Below are 22,009 nucleotides of genomic sequence, written 5' to 3' on the forward strand. Positions count from 1 at the left end.
CAAAAGTTAACCATCATGTTCATGTGCCATTGAGTGTCGGATTGACCGTGTCAATGTGGAGCTTGCTGCTCCTCTTCTCCCCCCCCCACACGGATTCACACACTTTCTGACCGTGGTGGACTGTACCAGCAAGTGGCCGGAGGTCATTCCTCTAACATTGACCACGGCCACAGATTTAGCTCAGGCACCTAGGTTGCTCGATTTGGCACCCCATCTGATATTTTCTCTGACCATGGTCCTCAATTCATTTCAGACTTCTGGTCTGTGATGGCTCAGAACCTTGGTGTTAGGAGACTTCACACCATGCCTATCACTCACAGTCCAATGGCCAATGCGAGCGATTTCGCCGGTCCTTAAAGACTGCTCTGAGGGATTCCCTGAGCGATGAGTGTTGGCATGATCGGCTCGCATGGGTCCTGCCAGGGCTGAGAACTACTCCAAAGGAGGACCTGCAGTCATCTGCAGCTGAACTGGAACACAGGCAGCTGTTCTGAGTGCCAGGTGATTTCATTCCTGAAGCCATGTCCGCCTGGTTGGCCTCTCAACAGCATACCACTCTCGTCAGTGAATTCAATTCCTTTTCACCTATTCCTCCCTCCTGTCATGGTGTACAACACTCTTGGGTTCCTGTTGACTTACATTCCACCTTGTGTATTTTTGTCTACCATGACGCACACTGAGGTCCATTTGCAATGTATCTATTCTTCCGCTGTCAGACGCTAGTGTAACGTAGGTCCTGACGAAGAGTCTCGGCCTGAAACGTCGACTGCACCTCTTCCTACAGATGCTGCCTGGCCTGCTGCATTCACCAGCAACTTTGATGTGTGTTGCTTGAATTTCCAGCATCTGCAGAATTCCTGTTGTTTCCATTTGCAATGGTCTGTTTGACATTTTGGAATGAAAGAAAATACTTCAATCATAGATAAGATTAAAATATTATGAGAGTTTTAGCAATTTTTTATAGTTTTTGAGTGATTGTGAAAGTTGAATATATTTGATTGTTTTCACAGGTTTGACAACTGGTAAACCTGGGAACATGGCTCAATTGGCCATCAAAGTGATTTTGTGGTGAAGTTGCCTTTTGTCAGTAGAAAGTTCCTGGTACTTTGTTGTTCAGCAGGAGCCAGCTGACCTGAGAGGGTTCGTATCTGGGGAATGCTTCAGGTAAGAATGTGCTCTATTGAGCAGGCAAGTACTGGCAACAAGTTGGCACTTGATAGAATAGGGACAGTAGTTTACATTAAATTTTAGCTGTAGAATTTAGACACTTTTAAATATTTTTGAAATAAATAGTTTGAAACAATGGCTAAAATATATCCAAAGTTTTTATTTTACCTCATCTGATTGTATGCTTGCACAGAATAAAGAAGCATAATACAGAAACTAATGGTACCATCGCAATTTTGACCCAAAACATCAATAATTTCTTCCCTCCCCCTCATCCAGATGCTGCTCACCCCATTTGGTTCCTCCAGCAGATTGTTTGTTGCCGAAAATTTCAGCATCCGCCATCTCTTGTTCCCCCGTACTGAGACAGCCAGACAGAACAGTAGCTTTCAGCACACGACTAATCCACTAAGGCAGCATGTACAGAACGTTTTCACCCAAACACAACATAAAGATGGAACAATATACTGACATGATTTAACTAACTCTCAGAAGATGAAAAAAATCATAAACAAATTGTAAATGATATCATTAAAGGATTTGGATGCGCAAGTTCGATCCAGGGTTTATTGAAGAATGTTCCAATTTATTTTTAATAACCTGCTTCATTATTTACAGGTGCCTTCTCCGTTAGTCTTTCAGTGAAGAACTGGGCTGTAGACAACCTCCTCCTCCATCCTTGCTCTCTGCATGGTTCCCCATTGTAGTTTAGCATAGCAGACTTCTTCCTTACAGCTCTCATTCTAAAAAAAATAGGAAAAGCATGTGCATTCTTTTACTTCTGTCTTTTCATTTCACCATCTCAGGCCTGCTAACTACCAATGAACTGCAATTCAAAGTCAAAGCTTAATATTGTCTAATTTCACAGAGGATAAAGAATTTACTTCATACAGAAAATACACTACAGGCAACAATATAATGAGAGAATAGGGATTTAAGCGTATAGTCGTAATTGACGTAAAGCCAATGTAGATACAGATCAAGATATAAAGTAAAGTATAAAGATGGCACAATCTGTTCTATTCGGAGGCAAGTTAAGTATAAGAAGCAATTTGTAGATGAAGATTTTCTGATAAAAGCCAATGAGATTGTTCGAGTACCTCAGTGGACCTAAAGATAGACTTTGAGGGGATAGATTTGTTTGGATGTGTCGAAATGAAGCTTCACAGCTATTGCATAATCTCAAGTTTGATTTATCAGCTAACCAAGGATGTTTAAAATGGTATCACATAGTTATACTGAGTGTTCAAAAGATAAGAATTGTAGATGAAGGAGGAAGACGAAAGGCATGAAATTACAGGCTACTTAGCTTAATGTCTGTCAAAGGGAAAATGTTACTTAAGTCATTATAGCAGGGGACCAAGAAAAATTCAAAGTAATCAGGCATTGTCAACATGTCTGTGAAAGAGAAGTTGTGATTTGTTGGCATTCGCTGAAGGTTACAGAGTCATAAAACACGGAAACAGGCCCAGCTAGTCTGTCCCCAATATGTAACCACCCACCCTGGCATTACCATTGATGAGACTCCTGCAGATTTCTATTGACCAAAAATCCAGCTGTCCAAACACATAAATCCTGTGGGCTCACTATGTGATACAAGGTAACATCACCATTTCTAATGAGCTGTATGCTGTGTTTGTTTGGTAGCTGAGTTTTTGTGTAATTGGAGGTAAAACTTAGCAGTACGCCAGGAATCCTGAAGATCCACCCACATTCATTGCCGATATCCAAATTTAAACTCGTTTGAGCCTGCTTCTCCTGATCTGACTGTGTGGGAACACTACAGAATTTTGACAGGCAGATGAACATTGGCTTTGGATTACTAACTACAGAGGCTTAATCTAATTAAAAAGTAATTTTACACTTACCATGTCATTCTGTCCAAGGTTCAATGTTCGATTACTGGTTTGAATTCTCTTTTGCTCTTGAATTTTCTTTCTTTCTACATAAGATGATAATGAGAGTTAATGATTAGTTTTAAAGAATAGCCTTTGAAACTGTAGCTGTGTTGAGGTATAGACTAAACTAAAATATATATTTATGATTTCAAGGTAGTTACATTGATATCAAAGAACATAGAACAGTACAGCACAGTGCAGGCTCTTCAGCCCATCACGTTGTGCTGACCTTTTGATCTACGCCAAGATTATTCTAACACTTCTCCCACAGAGCTCTCCATTTTCTATCATCCTTGTGCATATTTAAGAGTCTCCTAATCATAATGTATCTGCCTCTACCATCATTCCCACAGTGCGTTCTGCCTCTGACAACCCCCTGTATTTTCCTCCAATCACCTTAAAAGTACATCCTCTCATATTAGGGATTGCCACTCTGGGAAATAGGTGTTGACTGTCCACTCTCTCTTTGCCTCTTATCATCTTAGACACTTCTATCAAGTTTCCCCTCATCCTCCTTTGCTCCAAAGAGAAAAGCCCGAGCTCGCTCAACTTTCCAACTTAAGATTTGTTCTTTAATCGAGCAACATCCTGGTAAATCTCCCCTGCACCTTCGCTAAAGCTTGTGCATCCAAGGTTTATACAATTGTAACTTTACCTTATAACACCACCAAGTCCAAGCTGTGAAAGGAGGGGGGTTGGGAGTTAGGCTTGGGGCTGTCAACCCCATCCCGTGAAAAGTTGGAACTAAAGAAACACCAACAGAGACCTCATTCCTGGGAGAGGAAGGATTTTTGAAGATGGGTTACACCTGGGGACAACTTGAAAGACTGGCCCAGGACAGAGGACTCTGGTGAGCTGCTGTTGGCAGCCTGTATCCCCAAATAGGAGTAATGGGCTTAAGAAGAAGGAGAACATTACTTACGGATTTTGAACTTAATCCCCCAACTAGCACAGGCCAATACTCCATATGACATCTTAACCACCTTTTCAACTTCCATGGCAACTTGGAGGGATCTATGAATTTGGACCTTAAGAAGCCTCTGTCCCTCCATACCGGTAAGAATCCTGCCATTAATATCAGGCTCAACCTTCCAAAGTGTATCACTTCACACTCTTCAAGTTAGAATTCTACCTGTCACTTCTCAGTCTAACTCTGCATCGTGTTAGTTTCCTGTTGTAACCTACAATAACCTTATGCACTATCCACCATTCTTTGTGTCATCTGCAAACTCACTAACCCACCATTCCACTTCTTCATGTAGATTATTTGTAAAAATCACAAAAAGCTTGGGTCCCAGATCAGATCGCTGCAGAACACCTCTGGTCACAGACCTCCAGGTAGAATACTCTCCATCTACTACTGCTCTCTGCCTTCTGTGGGCAAGGCAATTCTAAATTCTTGCTGCTAAATTTCCCTGCATCCTATATCACCTGAATTTCTGATTGAGCCTACTATGGGGAACTTTGTTGAGTGCCTTACTAAAATCAATGCACACCATATCCACCGCTCTACCTTCTTCAGTTTGTTTTGCCACATCTTTGGGAAAATTCAATTAGACTCATGAGGCACAATCTGCACCTCACAATGCCATGCTGACAATCACTAATCACACTATGCTTCTCCAAATGCTGGTAAATCCCATCTCCAAGAATCTTCTCCAATGGTTTGCCCACTACTGATGTAAGAATCACTGGTCTATACTTCCTAGTTTGCTTAATATTATAATGTTGATCATGAAATAAGACATTGGATGCAAATAAAAGTGGATTGAGGATTATGGTGCAGAGTTAGGATAAAAACTGATAACGGAGAGATATATTAAATTGCCTATGAAATAACATACCGCATGCATATTTTCTAAGGAAGAGCAGAAGAAGGATAACACAAGCTGTTCCTCCACTTATGGAAAGTAAAATGGAAATCCACTTATAACCTATGGAAAACTGGAATTATTAAAACACTCATTGCTTCGATCATTTAGACAACACTTCAAATCAATTTCAATACATTCAATCTTCTTATCCAAAGCAACTTTTTGCAGTGACTCATTACCCCGTACCATTCTTTTTCCAATTAATCCTATCAATCTATCATTGCAAATTAAATATCATTTATAGTTGTGCATTTTCTGGAAACAGTTTTCATATGGAACAAATATATGAATTTCTATACAACTATTATTTAAGATCCCAGTTAGAATCAGAATCAGGTTTAATATCACTGACATATTTAAGTTGGGGGTGAATATTGGTAGCTCAGGTTCAGGATTTCCAAAACTCACCACTATCCTAAATAACTTCAGGCAAGCAACACTGAAACTAACAACTGCACACTGAGGATGTCACTTTGATTGGTGATGAAATGTCTGTGCAAGCTAACTGCCAAGCTCAGTGAACACCACAACATCAAATCACTGACACAAGTCATTACATTTGTTGCAATACACAAAACTACTATAAATTACAATAATAAATATACTGTATATATTAAACTGAATGAGTAGTGCAAAAAAAGGAGCAAAAATAGTGAGGTAGTGTTCATTGTCTGCTCAGAAATCTGATGGAGAAGGAGTCGAAGTTGTTCCTAAAACATTCAGCGTGTCTCTACAAAATGTCTGAATATTTTGACTTTACTCATGTTATGGATGCAACTTTCAATTGTTTGAACTGGATACAAGCAGCATTTTGACTTCAAATAGTGAAGAACCACTGGACCTGAAAACCTGATGGAGGTTTGGGGAAAAGGCCTCCGGGAGTAAGTGCTCATTACTATGGGCAGTTCCCTGGCTGAACGTGGTGAAAGTACACGCAGGAGTTAGGTGATGGAGGGCAAGAAAGCCGGTTTCAGAAAGATCATCATACTTCTCTTTAGAAGAGCTGTTGAGCTCCAAATCTGCCCATTTTGTCAGGTGGACTTTGCTAAAAGAAATGTCCTGTACACGTATACAGTACTTTGCTAAATGAGGTCAACCACAAACCCACTATTTCTCTTCATATTGAAGACTTTACTGTGGCAAAAAAAAAATCACCTCATGAACATGCTGTCTGTCTGACTTTGTGGTCAAACTGAACTAGGATATTTTATATATTATGCCTTCAATGTAGTTACATGATATTTTGCTTATTATAATCACAGCAAAATGGAACAATAAAATGCACAAGGTAAGTGGAATGTCAGGCTGTCTGTTCAGAGTACAATCAAAATTTGTCATCATCCACTGGAAGGTCACCAACATTTGGGAATAGACTCCCTATTTGTTAAGGCTTTTTGTTTATACCACACATTACACTTAAAAATCAAATCCTTCTGTCCCCTCCTGGACACGTTATATGTTGTTTTTATGCTTTCCATTTTTATAACCCTTTTTCATTTGCTGTTTTTAATTTAATTTCCTTTCTTACTAGTTGTTACTTTTTGAGGTGATTTGACAGTGAGACTTCCTATCTTTAATTTCAATATGTGAATTATTTCTTTCCATAAATTCATAAATTTTAAAATTATTTTTGATTCTATCAACATACTTGAATAGTTTAATCTGAAAATCCACCTTCCACATAGTTTCATCTTTCTTTAAAAACTCAAATGTATGAAGTTATTTGACTGGATTAGATCTGGTCCTATATCAACTGAATTTCAATTTGCTGACATTTTGATGTAGCACAGCACCCAAAACCACAAAACTTGTTTATCATTAAGAAACGGAAATGGACATATGTTTGTGTGGAAAATTAGCTCCATTTAACTGTTTTGTCAATCTTCCTGTGATGCAGTAATGAGAATTGCAGTTTTATATGTATAGAGTTTCTTTAATTTCCTCAGCGTGTGCCAGTTACTTTAAAATTAATTAAAAGTTGAAATTGTGTAAGAGGTGTGACTTTTAACAACTGAATGAAAGCAATGGGACAACTGCCATTTTCTACTTGGAAACTTAGAGGTGTTATATAAGCAAATATGGTGACTAATTCAAGTATAACAATATTTAGAAAATAGCAGCAAGTTGTCTGACAACATAATCGATTTCTGGTTGATCTTGAACTTGTTGCTGAGAAATCTATTCTCCTTCACAATTAGTTGCACAAGATCTTTCACTTTCATTTTAACAAGCAAATGAGGTTTTGGGTTAGTGTACGCTCTCAGTTTTGTATTGGAGTGTTTGTCTAGATTCTGTTTATATATCATTAAGGGGGCCTGAACTCAATCTTCAAACTCAGTTTAGATGTTGCCAAGTGAATCAAACTTAAGGATAAGGGGATATTTGCAGGCTTCCTTCAAAGCTTTGCATTACCTTGTTTTTATACTTATGTCTGGTCACATTATTTGATGTACTGAGGTAGCACCATCCTTTGATCTATTGAAAGCACAAGAAATATTCTTTGACATTAAATTATTGGTTCCATTTTGCAATCTACTTGTCAGCACTCAAACTTCATTGCCTACTTTCTCTTACTACAAAATCTAACCTGCACTGTTCATCTTGAAATTTTATCGCTAGCATTCTTGTGACAAAGTGCTTGAATACTCCATTTAAGGAAGTTGTTTGCGTCAGTGAGGAGCTACATTTGTATGCATTCAATATCCACGTGGCATAGGTTAATGGATGGATCCTCGCCAAGTGTGTCAGGAATTTCCAGTTCTAGCAGAAGGAAGGTTACATTATGAAGCACCTTCAATTACTCCAAAAGACTGAGGTTTGGTAAAATACTGAAAGGCTTTTATTCGCTGTACAATACGACCTCCACAGTGAGTGTCTGCCCCCGGACTGAGGGGGAGGGGCAAGGCGAACACCTTTATACAGGACTCTGTGGGAGGAGCCACAGGGGCAGTCAGCAGAGGGATGTGTCCAGACAGGTAACCGAGTTACAACGTATATACATGGTTTACCACATTCACCCCTCCTTTTTTTAAAAAGAGTCCCGCGGGGTGATGTGACTGACAATATTTACGAGAAGTATATTTACAGGTTAAGTCTATCAGGCGGTCAAGTCGGTCGCTGTGATCTACGTAGCACCAGCGATGGTGGTTGTGCTGGCTCCGGCCTGACTTCAGGTGCCAGCACATTAGGCGTCGGTAATCCCTCGTGCGTGTGCGTCGCGCCTGGTATGGGAGTGTCGTGTGGTATCTGTATAGGGTTTGGGGTGCACGGTGTCTTGTAGGTACATACATTGGTGGGTACGGGGTCAATAGTCACCACTGAGTGTTCAGGGTAGGGGCCCGGAGCTCCTGCGGGGCGCCAGGTCGCGGATGGAGACCGTGTCCTCCCGCCCATCAGGTAAAACCACGTAGGCATACTGGGGGTTCGCATGAGGTAAGTGAACCCTCTCGACTGTCGGGGAGTATTTATTGCTCCTCGCATGTTTCCGGAGCAGCACTGGCCCCAGGGACGTCAGCCAAGATGGTAGGGTGGTTCCAGTGGTCGATTTTCTGGGAAAAGAAAAGAGCCGCTCATGAGGGGTGGCATTGGTGGACGTGCATAACAGGGAGCGGATGGAGTGGAGTGCCTCGGGAAGGACCTCCTGCCAGCGGGAGACCGGCAGTCCCTTTGACCTGAGGGCTAAGAGTGTGGCTTTCCACACTGTGCCATTCTCCTTCTCTACCTGTCCATTCCCCCGGGGATTATAGCTCGTGGTCCTACTGGTTGCAATTCCCCTAGCCAGTAGATATTGGCGCAGCTCGTCACTTATAAACGAGGACCCTCTGTCACTGTGGATATAGCATGGGTATCCAAACAGAGTGAAGGGCTTGCGCAGGCTTTTATAACTGACATGGTAGTGGTGTCGGGGCAGGGGATGGCGAAGGGGAACCGCGAGTACTCGTCAATTACGTTAAGAAAGTACACATTGCGGTCGGTGGAGGGAAGGGGGCCCTTAAAGTCGACACTCAGTCACTCAAAGGGGTGGGTGGCCTTGATGAGTGGTGCCTTTTCGGGTCGATAGAAGTGCGGTTTGCACTCTGCGCAGACTTGGCAGTCCCTGGTCATCATCCTGATCTCCTCAAGAGAGTAAGGCAGGTTCTGGGCTTTCACGAAGTGGAAAAGCCGGGTGACCCCCGGGTGGCAAAGGTCTACATGTAGGGCGCATAGCCGGTCGATCTGCCAGCTGGCGCATGTTCCCCGGGATAGGGCATCGGAGGGCTCGTTGAGCTTCCCAGGCCTGTACACGATGTCATAGTTGTAGGTGGAGAGTTCGATTCTCCACCTCAGAATTTTATCATTTTTGATTTTGCTCCGCTGCTGATTATTAAACATGAATGCGACTGAGCGCTGGTCAGTTAGCAGGGTGAACCTTTTGCCGGCAGGATAGTGCCTCCAGTGCCTGATAGCTTCCACTATGGCCTGGGCCTCTTTCTCTACCGCAGAGTGCCGAATTTCAGGGCCTTGAAGGGTACGGGAGAAGAACGTCACTGGTCTTCCTGCCTGGTTGAGGGTAGCAGCCAGCGCAAAGTCGGAGGCGTCACTCTCTACTTGGAAGGGAATGGCCTCATCCACCGCATGCATTGCTGCTTTGGCAATGTCCCCTTTTATGCGGTTGAAGGCCGTGTGGGCCTCGGCAGAGAGGGGGAATGTGGTGGAGTTGACCAGGGGGCGGGCCTTGTCTGCATAGTTAGAGACCCATTGGGTATAATATGAAAAGAAGCCCAGGCACCTTTTGAGGGCTCTGAGGGTATTGGGAAGAGGGAGTTCCAACAAGGGGCACATACGGTCGGGGTCAGGGCCAATGACTCCATTCTCCACGACACACCCAAGGATAGCAAGTCGGGTGGTCCCAAATACACACTTGTCCTTGTTATAGGTGAGGTTGAAAGATTTGGCTGCTTGGAGAAATTTTTGGAGGTTGTTGTCGTGATCCTGCTGGTCGTGACCGCAGATGGTGATGTTATCCAGATATGGGAACGTGGCCTTCAGTTGGCACTGGTCCACCATCCGGTCCATTGCCCTCTGGAAGACAGATACGCCATTCGTGACACCAAAGGGGATGCGCAGGAATTGATAAAGCCAGCCGTCCGCCTTGAAGGCAGTGTAAGGGCGGTCCTCCCGGCGGATGGGGAGCTGATGGTAAGTGGATTTTAGGTCTATGGTCGAGTACACCTTGTACTGTGCTATCTGATTGACCATATCCGCGATGCGGGGTAGAGGGTACGCGTCCAGCTGCGTGAACCTATTGATGGTCTGGCTATGGTCCACGACCATCCTATTCTTCTCCCTGTTCCGAACAACGACCACCTGCACCCTCCAAGGACTTGTGCTTGCCTCAATGACCCCCTCCCTAAGCAGCCACTGCACCTCCGACTTAATGAAAGCTCTGTCCCCCGCACTGTACCTCCTGCTTTTAGTTGCCACAGGTTTACAGTCGGGGGTCAGGTTGGCGAACAGCGGTGGGGGAGGGATCCTGAGGGTGGAGAGGCCGCAAGTGGTGTCGGTAGTGTGGCAGTTGGCATGATGTTTGGTGGGATGCGCGGGTCGGTGTGTGTGTGTGGTCAGTAGCGGAGTACGTGACATATCTCTACAAAACGGGATTTATGACAGTAATTGGCAGGAGGGGCCCATCATACTTCATTGTCACGCTTTTCAGTTGGCTCTGGAAGTCCAACCCCAACAGCACAGGGGCACACGGTTGAGGCAAGATCAGTAACGTAAAGTCCCGATATTCTGTGCCCTGCACCACTAGTGTCGCTACACAACCCCCCCCGGATGTCTGTTGTATGCGACCTGGAGGCCATGGTGACCCTCCGACTTACCGGTCATATCACGAGTCTGCAATGCTGCGCTGTGGCTGGGTGGATAAACCTCTCCGTGCTGCCTGTGTCAAACAGGCAGCTTGTCCTGTGCCCCTCCACCAGGATGTCCATCATTGACCTTGCGAGCTGGTGGGGAGCGCTTTGGTCGAGGGTCACGGAAGCCAGGGTGGGGTCGCTGTCTTGATCCGGCGTGGTGGGGTGCCCCGGGAGCACCTGTTGGTCGTAGGCGGGGGGAGGTGGCGCCGACCAAGATGGCCACTCCGATGTCTCGCACGTGGTGGTGGCGTGCAGGCAAGACGGCAGCCCCCATGTCTCGCACGTGGTGGCAGTGTGCAGGGAAGATGGCGGCCCCCATGTCTCGCACGTGGTGGCAGTGTGCGGGGACGATGGCGACCCCCACGTCTCGCACACGGCACTGCTCGATCCTGCCCGCGGTTTTGACTTACAGACCTTGGTGAAGTGGCCCTTCTTTCCGCAGCTGGAGCAGGTAGCTTGTCAGGCCACGCAGCGTTTCCGGGGGTGCTTCTCCAGTCCGCAGAAGTAGCACTTCGGGGACTCACGACTGGCAGCAGCCGAGGTTGATTCGCCGGCAGGTTGCGGGGTCTGCGGCACCCACAAGGCCTGCGGCACCCATGAGGCCATCGGGGGATCGCGTGCCTGGAGAGCCTCAGAGTTATGCAGAGCGGCCTCCAACGTATCAGCCAGCTCCATCGCCGAATTTAGTTTAGATCGGCTTTTTCCAGCAGCCGCTGGCACACGTACACTGACCTGGTCCCCGTGACGAAGGCGTCTCTCACTAGGAGTTCTGCATGCTGTGCCGCCGTCAGCTCCTGGCAATTGCAGACTCACACGAGCGTCCGTAGGGCCTGGACGAACTCAGCACTCGATTCCCTGGGGCGTTGTTGCCGTGTCGCTAAACGGTGCTGAGCATAGACGCTGTTTATCGGCCGCAGGTATTGTCTTTTGAGTGTGTTCATCGCGCCGTCGTAGTTCGGCTGGTCTCTGATCAGCGAATAGACCCGTGGACTGACCCTGGAGAGTAGAACTCTACACTTCGCTATGGGGTCGGTCGCTTTAATCTCCTCTAGATACGCTTTGAAGCAGGCCAGCCAGAGTTCGAAAGCGTTTCCAGCTTCAGGTGTTTGCAGATTGAGGTCTAATTTTTCTGGTCTCAGGGCCTGTTCCATGTTTTAAAACGTACAGCGAATAAAATTGAAGCACCTTCAATTACTCCAAAAGACTGAGGTTTGGTAAAATACTGAATGGCTTTTATTCGCTGTACAATACGACCTCCACAGTGAGTGTCTGCCCCCGGACTGAGGGGGAGGGGCAATGCGAACACCTTTATACAGGACTCTGTGGGAGGAGCCACAGGGGCAGTCAGCAGAGGTCTGTGTCCAGACAGGTAACCGAGTTACAACATATATACATGGTTTACCACACATTAAAGGTTGCTTTCAGATATGAAAAGATGGTAGGTTCAAACAGAGTGACTAATTAGGGAGTGGCCATGTTTGAGCTACAAATGCTGTAATTGATATAGTGCTGAGAGTTTGATACAGGACTCTTTCCTGAGAGTAGACTGAGCAACAGAATCTGGCAAGTGCATGCAAGGTCACTCCCCCCGAAATGCTCATCCACTGAGAGATTAACACCTGAGCAAGTTTATTGCCTAGTACTAGATTCAGTATGGCCTCTCCTCGAGTCAGCCTGTACATACTGTATCAGGATTCCTTCCTGGACACACCTAACAAAGTCTGCTCCATCTAAACCTTTTGATGAACAATATTAGACAATTAATATCAGACATTTTGTTTGCAACCCAGAATTTCCCATTTGTCCCTCTATTAAGTCTCCAATCACAATTGTTCTGCCCAACACTACCTTTCCCACTGAACCTCAGATCCAGGCACAGTGTCACTGACCTGGCTGCTGCTGCTGTGACCTGTTCAGTCATTCCTTCTTCAAGCAGACAAAGAGTATACTTGTTACAGGCTAATATGCTTTCTTCACATTGACAAGAAAGATGATGTGCTGGAACTTTTAGGATAGATAAATTCCCGGGGCCAGAGAGGATATACCCCAAGTTACTATGGGAAGAGAGGGAAGATATTGCTGCAGCTCTGCATCCACTCTGGCCACAGGAGTAGTACCAGAAGGCTGGAGAGTGGCTAATGTTCATTTGTGCAAGAAAGGTTATAGAGATAATCCTGTGAATTATAGACCAGTAAGTCTTACATCAGTGGTGGGCAAACGATTGGAGAGGATTCTAAGAGACAGGATTTACCAGCATTTGAAGAAAAATAGTCTGATTAGGGATAATATGCACAAAATAATGGAGGATCCAGGTAGCATATTTTGAAAGAAGTACAGTTGCTGTTTTGGGCCAAAACCCTTTGGCAGGATTATGGATAGTGGGCAAGGCTTTGTGAGGGGCAGGTTGTGCCTCATGAGCCTGATTGAATGCTTTGAGGAAGTGAGAAAACAAATTGATGAAGATAGAGCAGTGAATATGTTGTATATGGATGCTTATTAGGCATTTGACAAGGTTCCCCATGGTGGGCTCATTCAGAAATTCAGGAGACATAGGATCCATGGAAACTTATCTGCATGGATTCAGAACTGGCTTGCCCACAGAAGATGGGCATTACCAAGGAGAAGGCCATGGAGGGTAGTGGAATAAGTGTGGAGTGTACTATTATGCTACAGCATTTTGAGATAAAGAAAGAAGTGGTGTTGTATCTCTTAAAGAAAATTAAGGTGGATCAGTTTTCCAGGTTCAGATGAGATATACTCCAGGTTAATGAAAGATGCAAGGGATGAGATTTCTGGGGCTTTGACCAAGATCTGGTGCCTCTCTAACCACAGGTGAGGTACCAGAAAATTGGTGAGTAGCTAACTTTATTTATTATTTAAGAAGGGATCGACTCAGCCTCACTTGCCCCATCATTGAAATGTTTCAACAGCCAATAGATGCACTTTCAAGGACTCTTCATCTCATGTTCTCAATATTTATTGCTTATTTATTTATTATTATTATTTCTCTCTTTTTGTATTTGCACAGTTAGTTATCTTTTGCACATTGTTTGATGCAGTCTTTCATTGATTCTGTTAAGTTATTATTCTGTGGAATTATTGAGTATGCCCACAAAAAATGAATCTCAAGGGTGATATATATGTACTTTGATAATAAATTTACTTTGAACATTGAACTTTGATACAGTATAAGGATAATCTCAAGTCAGTGGTACCGCAGGTATTGTTGAAGATTCTGTGGGATAGAATATATGAGCATTTAGAAAACTGCAGCCTAATTAAGGACAGATGGCATGGCTCTGTGCAGGGCAAGTTGTGACTTATTAACATGATCGAGTTTTTTCGAGGTGTGACAGAGGTAATTGATGAAAGTAAGGCTGTGGATGGTGTCTGATGGATTTTAGTAAGACATTTATTGAGTTCCCTCATGGCAGGCTCATCCAGAAGATTGAGATGAATGGGATCCATGGTGACTTGGCCATTTGGATTCAGCATTGGTTTGCCCAGAAAAGACAGAGGGTAGTGGTCGATGGGAGTTACTCTGGGAATAAGTCTGTGATATGTATAGATGTCCTGGATGGAAATGTAGCTGCATGGGTTAGTAAATTCACTATGATTGATGGTATAGAAAGGATTGCCAAAGTGGGACATAGATCAGTTACAGATATAGGCAGAGAAGTGGCAGATGGAGTTCAACCCAGCCAAATCTGAGGTGTTGCATTCTGGAAGACAGTATACTGCTAATGGTAAAAAGTGTCGATGTGCAGAGCGATCTTGGGCTCCAAGTGCTGAGCTCTCTGAAGGTGGGTACTGTACTTGGAATATGTTGGTAGAGGTGGTAGTGGGGGCAAATATGAAAGAGGCATATAAAGGGCTCTTATATATGCACATGAATGTGCAGGGAAGGGAGGGACATGGACATCGTGCAGGATATCGGGATTACTTTAGTTAGTTCAGCACAATATCATGAGCCTAAGTGCCTGTTCATGTGCTGTAAAGTTCTGTGTTCTATGGTCATGTCAATATTGTTGATTTTATTAGACCTCGTGTTTGAGTAAAATCATGTGCAAGTTATCTATGCGTTGTGTTCTAGAAATGTGTGCTCAAATGAAAGTTCTTGTTACCACTGGCCAACTTTTTGTTTATTGTGCTTTCTCAAATATTCATAGTACAGTGAGTCTCCATAGTACAAAGGCCCCAGAGTTGTTATCAGAGGACTCAGGTGTTGAATTACATATTGGACTGTGTGTTGTCATAGATGTCTTGGGCAATGAGGGTTTTGATTTCCTTCCAACTGTGGTATATTTCAGTGTGGATAAGTCAAGCAATCAATGCAATGCGGATGTAGTCAATGACGTTCTGCACCATTGCGACGCCAACAAACCTTCCAAATTTGTGTACTCACTCCACTTGCTGATCTCAAGCAAGAATAAATATATGTTCTGCTCTAAGGCAACTGTGATTTCCCTCAAACAAAAGTGGAGAGGAAACTTTAAAATGACATGGATATTTCCAGTTATAGCCTGAAAGAAGCTTGACATATATTCTTGTGAGCAAACAGTTCTTATCGGGTGCAGGCAAACTATTTCACATATTTTTGAACTTCCTCAACAAAAGACACTTGTGGCTGTACTTTGCAGCCAGAGAGTTTTGATATGGCTTATAATAATGAAGAATTTTAGGACTGAGAATTTTTACCAGTTGTATTCTTTATTGATAGGAAGCACTGATAAGCTTTTCTTACATGTTTAGCTTGCAGCAGCCTGAATGGTAACCTATTAATATTCAGAGCTGAATTTTAAACTCTAGAAGTGGGAAATCTTTGACATTTCCTACCTCAATATGCATGGTTTTACACCAGGTGTTTAGAATATGAACTCTAATTTTGATCACTATCCCACAATTATAAGTTCTTGCCTATTTCCACAAGTAGGCACAACTTTATTTCCTTCTCCCTTCCAGCAACCATTGGTGTCATAAATTAGGAAGAGTGGAACTTCTGCCCCTCCACCAGAAGATTTCTGAATGGACAATGAACTCATGTAGATGACTTCACTGTTTTTAGAAACATAGAAAATAGGTGCAGGAGTAGGCCATTTGGCCCTTCGAGCCTGCACTGCCATTCAGTACGATCATGGCTGATCGTCCAACTCAGAACCCTGTACCTGCCTTCTCTCCATACCCCCTGATCCCTTTAGCCACAAGGGCCATATCTAACTCCCTCTTAAATATAGCCAATGAACTGGCCTCAACTGTTTCCTGTGGCAGAGAATTCCACAGATTCACCACTCTCTGTGTGAAGAAGTTTTTCCTAATCTCGGTCCTAAAAGGCTTCCCCTTTATCCTCAAACTGTGACCCCTCGTTCTGGACTTCCCCAACATCGGGAACAATCTTCCTGCATCTAGCCCATACAATCCCTTTAAAATTTTATATGTTTCAATCAGATCCCCCCCCAATCTTCTCAATTCCGGAGAGTATAAGCCTAGTTGATCCAGTCTTCCATCATGTGAAAGTCCTGCCATCCCAGGAATCAATCTGGTGAACCTTCTTTGTACTCGTCTATGGCAAGAATGTCTTTCCTCAGATTAGGGGACCAAAACTGCACACAATACTCCAGGCAACACACATCAAAGTTGTTGGTGAACGCAGCAGGCCAGGCAGCATCTCTAGGAAGAGGTACAGACGACGTTTCAGGCCGAAACCCTTCGTCAGGACTAACTGAAGGAAGAGTTAGTAAGAGATTTGAAAGTGGGAGGGGGAGGGGGAGATCCAAAATGATAGGAGAAGACAGGAGGGGTAGGGATGGAGCCAAGAGCTGGACAGGTGATTGGCAAAGGGGATATGAGAGGATCATGGGACAGGAGGTCCGGGGAGAAAGACAAGGGGGGGCAAGGGGTATAGTTCGAGGGACAGAGGGAGAAAAAGGAGAGTGAGAGAAAGAATGTGTGTATAAAAATAAATAACAGATGGGGTACGAGGAGGAAGTGAGGCATTAGCGGGAGTTAGAGAAGTCGATGTTCATGCCATCAGGTTGGAGGCTACCCAGATGGAATATAAGGTGTTGTTCCTCCAACCTGAGTGTGGCTTCATCTTTACAGTAGAGGAGGCCGTGGATAGACATGTCAGAATGGGAATGGGATGTGGAATTAAAATGTGTGGCCGAGCGTAGGTGTTCAGCAAAGCGGTCTCCCAGTCTGTGTCGGGTCTCGCCAATATATAGTAGGCCACATCGGGAGCACTGGACGCAGTATATCACCCCAGCCGACTCACAGGTGAAGTGTCGCCTCACCTGGAAGGACTGTTTGGGGCCCTGAATGGTGGTAAGGGAGGAAGTGTAAGGGCTTGTGTAGCACTTGTTCCGCTTACAAGGATAAGTGCCAGGAGGGAGATCAGTGGGGAGGGATGGGGGGGACGAATGGACAAGGGGGTCGCGTAGGGAGCGATCCCTGCGGAAAGCGGGGTAGGGGGAGGGAAAGATGTGCTTAGTGGTGGGATCCTGTTGGAGATGGCGTAAGTTACAGAGAATAATATGTTGGACCCGGAGGCTGGTGGGGTGGTAGGTGAGGACCAGGGGAACCCTATTCCTAGTGGGGTGGCGGGAGGATGGAGTGAGAGCAGATGTACGTGAAATGGGGGAGATGCATTTGAGAGCAGAGTTGATAGTGGAGGAAGGGAAGCCCCTTTCTTTAAAAAAGGACATCTCCCTCGTCCTGGAATGAAAAGCCTTATCCTGACAGCAGATGCCTCATCCACATTACACAATACTCCAGGTGTGGTCTCACCAAGGCCTTGCACAACTGCAGTAGTACCTCCCTACTCCTGTACTCGAATCCTCTTGCTATGAATGCCAGCATACTATTCGCCTTTTTCACCGCCTGCTGTACCTGCATGCCCACTTTCAATGACTAGTGTACAATGACACCCAGGTCTCGTTGCACCTCCCCTTTTCCTAATCGGCCACCATTCATTTTATTTCTCTCACCTTTTGCACTATTTATTTAATTTACACATATACATATCTCTTATTGTAATTTATAAAAAAAGCAGAGGTGAATATTTACATTACTTACTGCCCATTACACTGCTAGCATTTAGGGCAGCAAAGAAGGTCCACCATCTCTGGAGGTTTTCAGGGCTTCCTTCATCATGTCAGTAGCTTCCACTCAGTTTTCATTACTATCAGTCATGCAAGTCCTGGGTGGAGACTCAGGAATACCATTGCACTCAGATGTAGGAGGATTCTTCATTGCTGTTTCTGTAACAATTTTGTTTTACCAATCTGGGTTATTAGCCCTGAGCTAAATCCCTGAACCTGACAACCGATAGACCACTCTTAGTCTGGCCTCTACCCTTTGACCTATTTGGCATGGGTGACCCAACCAAGAGCTAAAGCATAAAGCCCTGACTCCAGCCAACATTGAGGCATGGAAGCTCCCCTCTAAAGCAACAAATTTCACAATATATGCCAATGATATTAAATCTGATTCTGATTGCTCTGAGAAAAGAGCACATGGGAATACGACAATGAACTATTCAGAAAATTAAAGTGTTCCTTGTAACAAAGTAGAATTATAAAAACAGCTTAATTATAAAAAAGAACAAACTAAACTGGTCTTCATTATTTATATCTAGTTTGTTTATTTCTAATGAAATGTTCTTCTTCAACATAGTTGAATGGATTGCTTCCTACCTTGAGTACCTGCATGCACCACAATGAGGATAGTAGCATTGATCTTGGTCTGTGATGCTGGGTGTTGAACTACACAAGTGAACTCAGTGGAATTGATGCAATTTTCAGTGGAGATGTTCACAGTTATTGTGTAGTTATAAGTTCCATTGGGATTGGTTAAATAACTTGTAATGATGACCTGTTCGCTGAGACATGTTGGCAATATCCGCCATGTAATATTATTTGGATAAAATCCGTATACTAAACATGTGATAACTGAAGACGAAGAAGCAACCTCATTAGAAGATTTGAAGATGCAAAGAGAAGGATGAGCTGGATGTAAAAAATAAGGCAGAAACATAAATTAGTAATAAAATCATTCTCATGTGACGTGGGCTGCTGAGGAAGGGTGGAGAACTTCATTCACAACCATTCTGAACTCATTCTATAACCTACGGACTCTACAACTGTACAGCCTCATGTGACTTCAATGCAAGAAAATGAATTTTAAGGTAGTTTATGGTAACATATACATAGTCTGATAATAAATTTACTTTGAACATATCATATGTCTGAGCTATCAGGATTTAAAAGGTACTAAAACAACTTCATATTTTCTTATGTGAACATTTCTAATTATAAATACAGATTTTCTGTTATGATTTATGAACATTATATACAGAATATTTGAATGTTTTCATTTTTGCCTAACCAATGTCTTGGTGCTTTTTTCCCAATGTAATAAGTATCATTTTACAACTTTAAATGTAAAGTTTTGCTCTGTCCTCCATTCTGAACCATTCAATCTTGGCTCAGCCATCTTATCCCTGCCACGGTTTCAATCCTGTAAGCACTGCCATCTGCCTTGACACTTGCATTTTCAGCCCAATTCCAAAACAATCTCTGCTGCCATATGTTTAATCTGTTTCACTCAAACAACCTTTATTTGGGCTTCTGTGTCTCTGGGTTTTGATCTTGCTACTTTTCCTTTGGTTGCATCACCTTTTTCAAATTTGCTCTTTCCTCTTGTGTCATGTAAGTGAAGCATAGTTTTCTCATACAATACCACAACCAACAAATGAATTCAGAATGTTACAATACTCCCATTCAGAGATGTGATTTAATACAAATTCAAGTGATTATTCTAACTGCAGAGACGAAATGGATCAAAGTGACCTGTTTGTCTATCTAAAACAGTGGACAAGAAGAGTTTGCAACAGCCTTGAGTAAATACAAATCTACTTTCATTTTCTTTTGTCTGTAGAGCATAAATAAATTGCTTGGTTTTTGTAGATTCTAATTCAAAAAAATACGTTTGTTATGATTTCCCTTTTTATTCCTCTATCATCAAATCAGCTCCAGAAGTTCCTAACTTGGCCAGTAAGCGCATATTGACAATGAGACAGTAAAGTGACAATTAAATATTGAAAAAGAATTTCCATTTCCAGCAGCAAAATACAACATAAAGAATACCCAATGCTTGTCATTCATGAGGGAATATGGGGATTAAATGCTATAAACAAAACGGTCATAGCTCTCATACATAAACAAACTCGTGGTGTGTTCCAAATTCAAAGCCAATTATTTTGAAATTATTACGTAATCATTATGGCAATTTAGCTCTTTCTTCCAATACGCTCAGTGGCCACTTTATTAGGTACACCTGTACATCTACTCGTCAATGCAAGTATCCAACCAGCCAATCATGTGCAAGCAACTCAATGCATAACAGCATGCAGACATGATCAAGAGGTTCAGTTGTTGTTCAGACTAAACATTGGAATGGGGAAGAAATGTGATCTAAGTGCCTTTGAGCGTGGAATTAGTGTTGGTGCCAGACAGGATGGTTTGAGTGTCTCAGAAACTGCTTTTGCCCTGACATTTTCATGCACAACAGTCTTGAGAATTTACAGAGAATGGTGCCAGAGACAAAAAACATCCAGTGAGCGGCAGCCTGTGGGCAAAAACACCTTGCTAATGAAAGAGGGCAGAGGAGAATGGCCAGACTGGTTCAAGCTGACAGGAAGGCGACAGTAACTCAAATAACCACATGTTACAACAGTGATGTGTAGAAGACTATCTCTTAACCTCGAAGTGGGTGGGCTAGAGCAGCAGAAGACCACTAACATACACTCAGTGATCACTGTATCAGGCACAGGAGGCACCTAACTAAGTGGCCACTGAATGTAAATTCAAAGCAAAATATTTTGTAATCCTTATGTCAATTCAGTTCTTATGACAGAACTCTGGCCAAGTTTGGTTTTAAGGCTTGACTATGCCTGATTCTGACGTGCTTCCTCTTTTTGCAGAATTTTGGAACTTGAATGGATCTCATTGTCAATCTGGGTGCAGCACAATTAGTCTGCTAAAGCAAGATGTTGGACAAACTTAGGTTGTTTTCTCTGGAGTGGCAACACTGAGCGGAGAACTGATGGAATTTTATGAGATTATGCAAGGCACAGATAGTGTAGACAGCTGTATATTTTTTTCCAAGGGTTGAGATGTCTAATACTAGATGGCACACATTAAACTGAGAGGGTTAAGTTCAAAAGTTCAAAAAATTTTTGTGGTACAAAGATGTTGGTGGGTGCCTGGATGTGCCATCATCGATAGTAGTGGAGGCAAATGTGATAGAGGCATTGAACAGGCTGTTATATAGGCACATGTATGAGCAGAGAATGGACATTGTGTGGGGTTTAGTTGGTTCAGCATTACATCGTGGGCTGACGGGCCTGTCCCTCCGCTGTACTGTTCTATAGTCTCTGTTCCATACTGAGGAAAGTGAGCTTCATCAAAGTAAAATAAAAAATGTAAGACATCAAGCAACATCTTTGCCCCATTTTAATTGTAGGAGTAAACTAATTGGCATTGGTTTGTAGCTGTACCTCTCTTCACAGTTTCATTCATGTGTTGTACTCCTCCCCATCTCTGCAATGTAAAACATACTTGATTTCTAAATTTTCCTAGTTCTGAGAAAAGGACATTAACATTAATTCTGTTTCCTTTTCTACGTATTCTGCCCAACCTCCTCTTTCTAATGTTTCTTTTTTTACCGTTATCTCAAAATTATTGTGAGAATTTGCATTAATTTTTCCAAATAATACTATAAAAGAATAATTAAAATTTTAAAAAATTACCAGTTACACTCAGCAGGGTGCCATTTCCTTGTGCTCTAAAATTTGGTGGTGGTGCCTTCCGAAACACCTTACAGAAGTAGATTCCATTGTCACTGACTTGAACGTCAGTAATTGTTAAGGTGAAGGTCTTCAGTGTAGAATTGTGCCTTACACAATATCGAGAATGAGACACCCAAGGATTAATGGATGTTAAGTTTGCAATTATCTTTGAAGTGCGTGACCCGTCATTGGAGAAAGTCCACGAAACTTGGTATTTTGATAGCTTCCACATGGAATAGGAGCAATTTAAAAGGATAGAGTTTCCTTTTGGAACAGTAAGAGCACCTGGTTGCTGTAAATCCTGATTAAACCTGTGTACAGCTTAGA

General features: G+C 43.2%; 2 protein-coding genes across 5 annotated transcripts in view; one reads left to right on the forward strand and one right to left on the reverse strand.

Annotated features, from left to right (window-relative positions):
- Positions 1-22,009, forward strand: part of LOC140186665 (acyl-coenzyme A thioesterase 5-like) — a 113,207-nt gene that overhangs the window by 8,442 nt on the left and 82,756 nt on the right. For 2 of the 3 annotated variants that reach the window (XM_072241092.1, XM_072241091.1), the window contains exon 2: positions 1,011-1,164. The exons of the other annotated variant lie outside the window; for it this stretch is intronic. The gene's annotated coding sequence lies outside the window, so the exon portion shown is untranslated. The remainder of the gene's footprint in view (positions 1-1,010; positions 1,165-22,009) is intronic. 3 annotated transcript variants of the gene reach the window in all.
- The window catches only part of LOC140186666 (immunoglobulin kappa light chain-like), a 38,832-nt gene continuing 18,158 nt past the window's right edge, over positions 1,336-22,009 (reverse strand). For both annotated transcript variants that reach the window (XM_072241103.1, XM_072241102.1), the window contains 5 exons: positions 21,644-22,003; positions 18,528-18,839; positions 4,910-4,999; positions 3,036-3,109; positions 1,336-1,910 (listed from right to left, as the gene is read on the reverse strand). In XM_072241103.1, the coding sequence (XP_072097204.1) occupies positions 1,806-1,910; positions 3,036-3,109; positions 4,910-4,999; positions 18,528-18,839; positions 21,644-22,003 (941 nt within the window). In that variant the 3' untranslated portion in view covers positions 1,336-1,805. The remainder of the gene's footprint in view (positions 1,911-3,035; positions 3,110-4,909; positions 5,000-18,527; positions 18,840-21,643; positions 22,004-22,009) is intronic.

The sequence above is a fragment of the Mobula birostris genome, chromosome 23 (assembly GCF_030028105.1).
Source record: "Mobula birostris isolate sMobBir1 chromosome 23, sMobBir1.hap1, whole genome shotgun sequence".
In the NCBI taxonomy this organism is placed as follows: domain Eukaryota; kingdom Metazoa; phylum Chordata; class Chondrichthyes; order Myliobatiformes; family Myliobatidae; genus Mobula; species Mobula birostris.